The sequence below is a fragment of the Lactuca sativa genome, chromosome 3 (assembly GCF_002870075.4).
Source record: "Lactuca sativa cultivar Salinas chromosome 3, Lsat_Salinas_v11, whole genome shotgun sequence".
Classification (NCBI taxonomy): domain Eukaryota; kingdom Viridiplantae; phylum Streptophyta; class Magnoliopsida; order Asterales; family Asteraceae; genus Lactuca; species Lactuca sativa.
Window position 1 is genome coordinate 73707249 of NC_056625.2, and position 11280 is coordinate 73718528.

The following is an 11280-nucleotide window of genomic DNA, read 5'->3' on the forward strand; positions in this document are numbered from 1 at the left end:
TTTTTCAAACGTCTTTAACATAAGTAAGAAACTCTTTGTCCTTCTGAAGAATGACCATTTCTTCTTCTGGCAGTTGCACATTTGCCATAATACCATCTCCAGATGCAGTATCCATCAAAACGATAACATTCTTACCAACATTTGGAAATCGTATTATTACTTCTACTGGTTTACCCCACCCGAAATCCACTTGATAAAATGGAACCCTACACACGCTTGTAATATAATACAGATCACCCTGTAAGTTTGATATTGCGTTTGCAAACTTTTGAACTAATTCTTGCTCATCTTTTATTCCCTCAAGTTCCATTTTTGCTTTCCTTATCCTAGCAATCACCTCACCCAGTTTGATTTTACCGGAATCGCCCATCTTTGCTACCCCATACATAGATAAGTTACCTGCTGCTGTTTCAGGATAGTTTTCAACAAATTTATTCCTCATGTTCACTGTTATAGTCAGGTTTGATGGCTTTAAAGAACCTGAACTTGTTGTAGCTGCACTAACTGCGTGTTTAAATAGTAGAGATGTCACCACTTCGACTCGAGTAGGGTTGATTGGAGCTGTGCCCATGGCAATAACCTTGGTCTTGAGCTCCTGTAGTTTTGAATTGGGAAACACAAATCTCCTCGTAACATAGTTTCCTTTATCCAAGTCGTTAACATTGAAATCAGACATTTTAGTGTTATCAGTTTTGGAGGATGAAATGAAACATGGGTTTATGGGTGACCCACAACGTGCAACAGTGGCCCAATGGTTAACGAAGTTGGCTATCGTTGCTCCATCAGCAAACTTGTGTGACATGGACAGAGCAACAGCGGCTCCACCACCAGAAAAATGATTAAGCTGAACCTTAAGCAACAAAGGGCTAGAAGCTTGAGGAGTACAAGTGAGGCCATAAGGAAAGAGTTGGTCTATGAATTCGTCTTGCACATTCTTGTGAATGAAGTCATCCAGTGGGCTATCGTTAAAAGCTTCCAAGAACTCGACCCCTTCGTCATTGCAGTTGATGTAAGGTTCAGGAGGGCTTGGAATCCTCCCCGCCAAGGGGTAGTACTGTGCTAAACACTTTGATAGTGATTGCTTTAGAATGTTGGTGTCATCTTTTTTGTAGTTTGGGTAGAAGAAAACAAATGCCAGGAGCACTTCGATCAAGTAAAGAAAAGTTATGAGTTTTGAGGTGTAGAGGTGTTGGGGAAGATGGTTTAATGGTTTCTTGAGATATGATTGTGTGAAGTTGCCTAATCCTTCCAAATCTTTGGAGCTTTGCCATGATCATGTTCATTATAAATAATCGTCAAGATTGCAAGTAATATGGAGATGTAAACATGTACACGTCGTTATATATAGGGCCCTAATTAACTGAATGGCGTCAAAAGGCAGAAATATTGGCCGTGAAAAAGTCAAATGTTGCGTCTTGCACCACTTAATTATTGTTAATGCTACTTGATTGGGCTTACATAATTTTCTTATATAGTTATGGGCTATATTACGTAGGATTATTAAATATTAATGACTGTTTGAATGTTTCTAAGTTTTTATTTCATTTGGGTTATTGTTATGGTCCGAGTGATCATTTATTCAACTATAGGACCCCTGTATATACCACATTTTAATTAATTGGGTTTTCTCCATCCAATAAGGAATGACTTGTTATTTAATTAACTAGAGAATTACAAAAACATGTCAATTGATTCATTTAATCACTTGTGATCTGAGCACTAATATATTGTTGAAATAAAATTATTATAAATTAAAAAACTATAATCTAAATAAATAAATAAACTTAATTAATAAATAGTGTAAAAAATTATGTTACTAAGGTTAACCATTACAGATCCTCTAAGATCAAAGTCATCTTCCTCTCATATTTCTTTAATTGCGATTCAAAAAAGGTTATACACAGTCAATACCAGTATACCACCCTATCACTATTCACCCTCATTCTTCTAAACATCATAACTATATATATATATATATATATATATATATATATATATATATATATATATATATATATATATATATATATATATATAGAAATTTAGAAACCACTCTACTTTTGTTCAATACACCAAACATTCAATACCTTCTTGGAGCAAATCCCTCTTTGGGTCTAGCCCTTTTAGCTTTCTCAACCTCCTTAAGAACAGCAGCATGCTTTGTACCCCTAAGATGAGCTGCCATCACAATACCACTGGAGCAAGATGCATGACAAATCTCACATAAAAATGGAGTGGCAACATTTTCCCCCCTTTTCTGCAATTGTTGTATATTGTATTTGTGTCTCCCACTATTCGCATGATCCTTCACTTGAGTAACTGTACACAATGTTATCTGACAAATCTTGCAAACAAGTCCGATTGTTGGTTTTTTCGGTTTTATGCCACTTGTAGATGGCTCTTTTCTCTTTAAGATTGTTTGACTCGTGGGATGAACCTATATGTATATTTGTTCTTGTTAGTGTCATTTGTTTTTTTTTTTTTTGTATATAAATGAGAAACCATAATAAAAATGAAAAATTAGGCTTATAAGATCTCACTTGGGAAGGTGGAAAAGGATTAGATGTCACGTGGGATTGGGAAGGTAGCAAAGGATTTAAGTTGTTGAGTTGCTGGTTTTTCAAGGCCTCCATTTTATGTCGATATTCCATTTCTCTTTTTAGAGCAAGATCCACAGGCATTACATTATGCAGTGTAACCATCTCGTCATCCATTTTTGCTACACATTTCAACATATACATATAAATTAACTACAGGTTTTACTGGAGCATAAATAATGGTAACTATGTCCATCACAATATTACAATAACTTTAGCACAAACTCCAAATCAAACCAAATTAGCACCAAAAACATAAAGATCAAACAGAAACAGAAAAGCCATTGTCAAATAATCAGCATACTTGGTTCCGAAACAAAAACTGAAATAAAGCAATTTGTAGTTTTCATCACCAAGTTATCATAATTCTATCATCAGTACACCACAACAGAATGTAGTTTTCATCTCTAATTTTGATCAATAAACTCATCATACAATGTAAGCTTATTTTCTACATAAAATCATATGACGTTTAACTATTTGGTTGACAAAATCCTTTTAAAAGAGCAGTAGAGGTGTATCTGTGTTAAATGTGTATGAGAGTGTGATACAGGGAAGTTCTGTAATGCGTGGTGAACAATAATTTTAGCTCTGAAACAAAATCCACTGGAAGATTTAGAAGTTCTGAAACAAAATCATGATCGGCTAAGTTCACAGAAGAGTGGAGAAGAAGGAACCGAGGAAGGGATTTAGGGAGGATCGAGGATATTACCTGCACAGAGTCAATGAGAAGGATGACCGGAAGAGAGGGAGCAGTCGACGCGACGGCCGGACAGCGACGATGTGCGAAGAAGAAAGAACCGAATCGGGGAGCCAAGCCAAGGGGAGAGGAGAGTGTGAGATTACTGATTAGATTTAGGGATTTGGGCTAGAAGGTTCTAGAGGGCAATAACGTAATTTCATATATGAGTGATACTGATAATCACTGTATTTTGTTAACCAAGAACCAATTCTACTTATGGTTTTCTTAATTTCAAATAACTGATCACTCCAACATCCATCGGTCCACCATTTTGAAATAGGCTTTGAGATAGTTCCTCACGGGGATTGGATTTGTGGGTATTGTGAGTCGAAGAAATCTGGGAAGAAATTAGCATTACCACTTTACCAGCTAAAAAAAAGGGAACAAGATGGTGTATAGGTAGTGTCTTTTGAACCAAAGTTGTTAAAGATTTAAATTTCACCTTTTAGATCGTTTTACATTTTGTAAGATCATAACCTAACATTAGATTTAACTTTTAAAGCATTAAACATAATTGTTATAATTGTTGTTGCTACGGATTGCAAAAAATAGGAAGAAATATCAAAAGCATAAAAAGAAACAAGATAGTCTTGATTACATACAACTAAATAAGAGGAGCATGGGTGTCACGATGTTTTGTATAATTCAAGATGAATAGACATAATGGATGAAACGATAATACTCAATGATACTTTTTATCTTTAACGATATGTGATGCTGGATTTCAAGTTACATGGACAACTTTTTGAGATTCGTCTATATAATAAACATTAAAGAGGTATGATCGGATTAGATTAAGATCTTAAGATCCTATTATCCAAGTATAAATCTTGCTTTAAATAGATCCTATAGAGATGGTTTCTGAATGCAAAATCTAAAAAAAAAAAAAAAAAAAAAAAAAAAAAAAAAACAAAACAATCTTCTAATAATAATGAAATTGTTTCAACAAGAAGTTTCTAATTAGTTAAAACTAATAATAGTCATCAATAACATAAAATCGACAAAAATAGTATGTTTGTTTTGATAAAAAAAATTATTGATTATGTGAATAACGTCGTGACAATTTTTATAAAAAAAATGTCCGAATAAGTTATTTTAAAATTGATTAAACATATATTAAAACACCCGTAAGTCATGTTTTAACTAACTTAAATTTTTTTTTTAATAATCAAAACCATGACAAATAGGTCCCAAACTTCAAAGTTTAAAGTAAACTTTTTAAAGGTAGAAGAGTATAACAATCTAAAAGTCAAACATAAATTTAAAAGCAAACCACTACATGACATTCTAAATGTCCAAGTATCATCATCCATCCTCATCCACAAATCATCATGAATACATATCAAAATACATAATTCAAGCTTGAAAATTCTATAAAGTAATAACGAGGTTCACATCTTTAAAGTTGAAGATGTCATTTAGATATTATAGATGAATACCCCAACATATTTAGAAATCGTCATATAGATATTATTATCATAATAGGTAAAAACAAGAGAAAAAGTAGAATTTTGCACAATGTCATACTCATCATTGGTGGTTCATCATATGTCATCATTTGTCGGTTAAGGGTATTTGTCATTCGTCATTAAAGAGAAATTGTCATTCGTCATGAAGAGGGAATCATTATTTTTCATTTGTAAAACATCATTAAAACACTGACACGTCATATAACAAGTGCAATGCTTTTGCTTCTAATTCTCAACCCTGGTTATCTCAAGTCCAACCTCACATGCAGGTCATTGAAAGGAGAATTTGTCCAAACATTGATGTCACATTTGTCAAACATCACTTGTAGCATGTTGCCAAACATCACATAAGTAGACCGTTATAACTAGGATAATGTGCTCGGGCATTACACAAGATCCACATACAAAGTAACTAGCCGCATATACAAATGGAGGATATCTAGAACACCGCCACAACATCATTTTTCATTATTGGTTCTTGTGATCATCGTTAATGATCACTCACATCATAAACACATCCTAGATGCACACAAGTTTATAAGTGAAAATCAGGTGCAAAAGAAATTATAGTTGTCCCTTTTTATCATAACACATCTTTCAAACATATATATACTTTTCATGCAATGCAAGCGAATACATATAGTATTACATGTATTTTGGTATGTATTCACCTCTAGTTGTGTGCGCCTACTATTCACCTATAAGTAAACATAGGTGTTACTATTTACTCCTTAACCCACTTCATGGTCTAAAACAAGGTTGTGGATCCTACCTAGGATCGTTTTTGGGTTTGCAAGATCGAGATCGAGATCTTAAGATCCCACAAAATAAAATATAATTTTAATTTATTATATTTAATCATGAAAAATATTTCAAACATTTAATTTTTCATTCAAAAGTTATAAAACTTCAAAATATTAGTCATAAGTCACAATAAAAAATGATAAATGGTAGATTGGTAAAGGGTAAAAGACATACAGTGGTAAAAAAAATTCATTTGCAAAAAAAAGAAAAAAAAAAAAAAAAAAAAAAATCAAGGGAAGGTAGGATCGGATCAGATCTCGATCCTATGATCCTACCCCAAATACGATCTTTTTACGATCCGGATCGTTTTTCATACCTAAGATCGTAGGATCGTACGATCCTACGATAAGGATCGCGATTTTGACAACTATGATCTAAAAGACTTCAAGATAACATTCCTTTCCATACTCATAATCATCACCAACAAGGGTGATGTTTACATCCTTACCATTCAACATCTTTTATCAATTTATGTGATTAATTAGGGTTTGTTGGTTATCATTCAACTTTGGAAATTCCCATGAAAATACATCAAGGACAATCCCTAGATAAGTTAGAAACTCCAATGAAACATAAGTGACAACGTGGGTTCATCAATGGATCCCATGGAAGTTACTAACATCAACAAACTCTAATTTCAAGCCTTTAGTTGTATTCTAATCATTCCTAACCCTAAGCTTCGTGTTTTTAAACTTCCATGTACGTATAAATCTGTTTTAATGCATCAAGATTACATAGATCTATTTTATGTTTTTTTAGGTTTTGTGTATAGCATCTGGGACAACATTACCGCTATTGTGGGGATGTTATCCTTGAGTTCTATTCACTCATAGAAACCGTAGGAGTAAGGTCTTGCATTGGTCTAGGCAGGAAGAAAACGCCTAGAAACACATCAAGGCTGCTGTCGGTTTGTAAGGCATCCGGGCAATATCAAAGCCTTAAGGGCCATTTTCCTCATTCTCTTGCTTCAAAGGGGCTGTTACACGTCCATAACAAAGAAATCCCAGTATAGGTTATTCGAGGGGATTTTTAATTAAGCATGTAACGGCTGTTTTCAATAGTTTGGGCATTATCAATTTATCATGATTCATGATATCTAAGTACTAAGACATGAACAGCAAGAACAAGGCTACAAAGGCTGACCATGTCTAAAACTCACCCACGAACACAGTGGTGTTGTGGTGGTTTCCCGGCGGTATAGGGAGGGGGGTACATGCTTTATGTATATATAGGAAAACCTTAGGGATCAAGAATAATCGAAAAACTAACCTGTAGGTTGATCGTACATCAGCAAGAACAAGTTTTCCCTTTTTCTTTCTTCTCGGCATCGCACACTCCCGTCTCTCCGATCTCCCTCTCCTCTTCACTTTCTCTCTCTTGGCGGCTTAGATACTCTAGGGTCAACATATGTGTACGTATGTATTGCGCAAAACGCGATTGCATTGCATATATATGGAGGCAAACAACGCAAACCAGAAGCTGCGTATGGGTATTGTTTTAAAAAAAAAAAAAGATTTTACACTTATGGTCCCTGTACTATTCCCTTAGTTGCCCTACAATCGCTTTATGAAATAAATAAATAAATAAACTTTTAAATGAAGAAACCTCATTGATCTGAATCCAAACAAACCTACAGAACAAATCGGCGGTTCCAAGCCAAAATTACCGAAACAACCTCACACTTTTTGTTAAATTACACTCTCGAAAACTGTAAGCTCAAATTCTCCCCACTCATTTGAAGTACAGCTGCATGTCACTCGCATCAAATCGGTATGTTTGTCTTCACGCTTTCCCTCATTTACCCTTTCTACTAAACAGCGTTTCCCACTTTCAGGGCGCAGAAACCCATCTTCTTAAGTTAACAGAAATTACACACAATTTTACGTATAGTGATTGTGCGAAGGTGTGCAAGAGCATAGGGGGAAAATGGAGAAAGCATTGGTGAAAGTCGGAAGCATCAAAGCTAAAGCAGGAAGCTATTGGATTGCAAAGAAAGCTAAACAGGAGTTGTCCAACATCTCCGATGACCTAACTGTATGTTTGATTCCCCCTGTTTTCTCTTAATTTTATGTCTGATTATCGATTATCGTTAAAATGTAGCTCGATTATCTGGTGGTTTTGTTGTTAACCTAGAACTTACAATGTTTAAATCTCGCAGACTTTATCAACTACTGTTGAAGAGAAGGCAAAATGGATTTTTAACAAGCTCAAAGGTACAAAGTCAAAATCAAAATCCAAATTCAGATTATCAGTATTATTCGCGATTAACACCAATGACGAGATTATTCATGTTAAATCACAGGAAAACCGGAGAAGTCCTTGCCGGAGCTCCTCCGTGAGTTCAACTTACCACCGGGTCTTTTCCCTGACAACATAGTATCTTATGAATTTGATGAAACAAAGGGAAAACTAGTGGTGCATTTGCCCTCAGCTTGTGAGGTAAGCTTCAAGGACTCATCTGTCATAAGGTACGCCACTCGAGTGAAAGCCATTTTGTTGAGGGGAAAGTTGAGTAACATTGAAGGAATGAAAACAAAGGTGTTGGTATGGGTCAAAATCACAAATATTGCAGTTGAAGGTTATCGATCAGATAAGGTCTGGTTTACTGCAGGAGTTAAAAGATCTAAGCCTAAAGATGCTTATGAAATTCCTAGTGTTGCCATTCGATGTCAAGAATTTTGAAAACTGTATCAAATTGACCCTAAATTTTCTACTTTTATCGCTGTGTTTGGATTTGCGTTGCTTCTTACAAGTTTCATTTTACATATTGATATTATTATTAGTAAATACATTGTTACCATTATCATGGGTAAATAATGCAAGTATGTTGTCATTTGGGATAAAGAAATATAACAACATATTTTGGGTTTGTATATTAAATCGGTTTTGTCAAACAATGCAAAATTCAAATAGTTGTAATTATCACATTTGCAATTCTAAATGAGCAAAATATTGACATTCTTTGGGTTTTAAATCAATACTTTCCTATTTCACTACTATTTTCTAAACACAATAACAAAACATGATCTTTTTATCAATATATCATATATCATATTGGGACTATGTTTGTTTCCCGGATGATTTCATATATTCCTATAAAGTTCTCAATGCTCAGCAACACAATGATGCACCATTCCAAAAGATCCGACTTCCGATTTTGCAGTGCTTCTTGTAGAAAATGAATATTATGCTGCAAAACAAGCAAACAAGAAAGAAAAATAAGATTCATATTCAAGATTTTAATAAAACAAATTCTGGTGTGAAAAGTTACCTCAACAAACTTCAATTTATAATCAAGATTTCCAAACCGTTGTGTTACTTCATATTCCTCACGAAGGTACTCATATATTTGAGCATATTTTGCCTCTCTCCAAGCAATCTCTGATCTGAAAAATAACAACAAATCCTTTCATTTTACATCATTTTACAAACTTCAATTTATAATCAAGATTTACAAAACAAAACAGGTTGTACAAAAGACAAAATACCCTCATGGAAAATTGCAATTTACCTGTCGAAAATTCCTACTCTAAGAATTACATCAGCAAGATTTGAATTAGCTTTTCCAACAAGTTGGAAAAGCTTCTTCCTATCCATGGTAAATGTGCCCGTTTTCTCCATTACCCTATTGATATATGTAAATTCTTCAATCATACCATCAACCTTTTTAAAAACAAAACATGTAAAATTGTAAGATAAAATGCATAATTTCATATTCACACCTAAATAGAAAAAGGTGATTGTTTGATTTGATACCTGTGAAACAAAATAATCCAATGCAATACTTTGGCCAAGAACACTACTAATAGTACGTATGCTGTCAATATCAAAGTTTCTCAGAACAATGTAATCTGGGCCACCCTGCATATCCTCCATCAACAATGGCTTCTCCTTCACCACATAATCTGTTTGTTTACACAACCACACATGCTTTATTAAGGCAGGGGTATTATGGACCAAAGTGTTTGAAAAAGAAAAGATGTTATAGTTAAGTTAACTAACCATCTTTTCTTGTTTCTTGAAGCAATCCAGAAGCATGTCTTCTAATAATGTCAAGGTAAGACTCAACCTCATGATCTTCAACATTAAACAACACAGCAGATCCGTATTGGAACACGACCATATAACTATGGGAGCTAGGGTTTTCTTCAACATCAATGTCCTGAAGTAAAAACCTTTTCTAAATTAGACTTTTGTAACAGAAAGTTCTAGAATGAAAAAGTGTGACAAAACCCAAACCATATGATCTGAACTGAAATTGGAAAATCTGAGAGCGATATGGTTTGTTGAGCGGGAAGTAGGAGGAACAAAATGGCTTGATATCTCAACTTGCAGGCTCTTCAAATCAACACTGCCAAAACCATATATCTGACTCTGAGAAACCAAAGCATAAAGAAGAAAACAACAAAAAGCAGATATGAGAATAGGGATTAGGATCCCAAAAGCATGGCATACAAGTTTTCAAATGATCGCCTGTTTGCGTTAGGATTCATTGGCATTTCAACAAACACTACACGGGCATGGTAATCAATAGCCTTAAAACAACAACTGAATCATAAACATGATGAAGAAATAGGAACCTGGTGCAGAGAAAGATAGCTCTGACGGAGATCTTCCTGAGCTCATCATCATCTTCATCGTGCAAAAACAATTCTTCTGAATATTTCTGTTCGTCGTCATAACTACCAAGATCAAAAATGGGGGGTGCCGCAGTCGGATAAGAAGAGAAGGCCCTAAAGCTACCATAACTATTCGAAGGAATTAATGAACTAAGAGAGGGATCGGGATCGGGATTTAGAGGTCTAACAAGACGGCGGAAAACAAAATTAGGTCGAAAAACATGGGTTTTTCGAGAAAATGAATTGGTGGCGAATCTTGAGACAAGAAGGGAGGTTCTCCATCTCCCCATTCACTGGAACTACTACCGATAAGTAGTTCTACGATTGGATATTAATGTGAACTACTGATTAGTAGTGCTACGATTGGATGTTAATGTTCTTCTGTTGCAGTTGCAGCGGTGGCGTTGATTGAATGTTCGGAGATTGGATGATTTCTTCATGTCTTTTCTTGGGGGGGAAGGAGGCGGCTTGCGTTGCGTTAGAAGAGCCACCGGACTCGGTAAAAGTTCATGGATGTATGATGAATCGACGGAGAGAGACCATCCTTTGCAAAGCAAGATCGATGGTTAGCAGGGAAATGTTGAAATGCTACGGGGAATGGGTACGAGAGCAACACGTCCAAGAAATCTTTTTCTATAGAACAGATACTTTTAAAATAAACACATTAGTGCCTTTTGCTTTTAGTTTTTTGGATTTTAGAAAAAAGTTTGAATTTAAAAAAAAAAAAAAAAAAAAAAAAAAAAAAAAAAAAAAAAAATCGTTCGTCAAACTTTTAGCTTTGAGAAGCAAAACATATCTCACACTATAACCATCTTTTAACGAAACTAGCGAAATATAACCATGGATTTCAAAATGCACATTTTCGAAAATTGATTTCCGACAAAAAAAAGTATTTCGGATATGAAATTTAAAGAATATGACCTGTAGGCTACCCCTCAAAAAATCCCAATTAGTATAACTTTTTTTTTTTTTTTCGTTTTAGTTTAAGTTACCGAGAACTTTAGGATATCCCTTAGTTTGTTTATAGTTTATACCAATGTTTAAACTCC

At 34.6% G+C, this 11280-nt stretch overlaps 4 protein-coding genes across 6 annotated transcripts; 1 reads left to right on the forward strand and 3 right to left on the reverse strand.

Annotated features, from left to right (window-relative positions):
- Positions 1-4: 4 nt before the first annotated feature.
- Positions 5-1609, reverse strand: LOC111879041 (acylsugar acyltransferase 3). Its single transcript, XM_042900593.1, has 2 exons — positions 1605-1609; positions 5-1262 (listed from the first exon to the last, which is right to left on the reverse strand). The coding sequence occupies exons 1-2, from the start codon at positions 1607-1609 to the stop codon at positions 5-7; spliced, it is 1263 nt and encodes a 420-aa protein (XP_042756527.1).
- Positions 1610-1841: 232 nt separating this feature from the next.
- LOC122194390 (uncharacterized) lies at positions 1842-3588 on the reverse strand. The gene is made up of 3 exons (XM_023875511.3): positions 3310-3588; positions 2541-2719; positions 1842-2437 (listed from the first exon to the last, which is right to left on the reverse strand). Exons 2-3 carry the CDS (start codon positions 2712-2714, stop codon positions 2081-2083), a joined length of 531 nt encoding a protein of 176 aa, XP_023731279.1. The 5' UTR covers positions 2715-2719; positions 3310-3588; the 3' UTR covers positions 1842-2080.
- Positions 3589-7235: 3647 nt separating this feature from the next.
- On the forward strand, positions 7236-8415 carry LOC111879060 (uncharacterized protein At5g01610). Of its 2 annotated transcripts, none has more exons than XM_023875536.3 (4): positions 7236-7382; positions 7447-7646; positions 7771-7825; positions 7915-8415. In XM_023875536.3, the coding sequence occupies exons 2-4, from the start codon at positions 7539-7541 to the stop codon at positions 8292-8294; spliced, it is 543 nt and encodes a 180-aa protein (XP_023731304.1). In that variant the 5' UTR covers positions 7236-7382; positions 7447-7538; the 3' UTR covers positions 8295-8415. The 2 variants fall into 2 exon arrangements, with proteins under 2 accessions (XP_023731304.1, XP_023731305.1); XM_023875537.3 differs by having other exon boundaries at positions 7249-7382; positions 7503-7646.
- A 107-nt stretch (positions 8416-8522) lies between these two features.
- On the reverse strand, positions 8523-10944 carry LOC111879059 (protein RETARDED ROOT GROWTH, mitochondrial). Of its 2 annotated transcripts, none has more exons than XM_023875535.3 (7): positions 10193-10944; positions 9852-9963; positions 9615-9774; positions 9369-9517; positions 9124-9275; positions 8884-8998; positions 8523-8802 (listed from the first exon to the last, which is right to left on the reverse strand). In XM_023875535.3, the coding sequence occupies exons 1-7, from the start codon at positions 10519-10521 to the stop codon at positions 8662-8664; spliced, it is 1158 nt and encodes a 385-aa protein (XP_023731303.1). In that variant the 5' UTR covers positions 10522-10944; the 3' UTR covers positions 8523-8661. The 2 variants fall into 2 exon arrangements, with proteins under 2 accessions (XP_023731303.1, XP_052625267.1); XM_052769307.1 differs by having other exon boundaries at positions 9852-9986; positions 10193-10329.
- Positions 10945-11280: the final 336 nt, after the last annotated feature.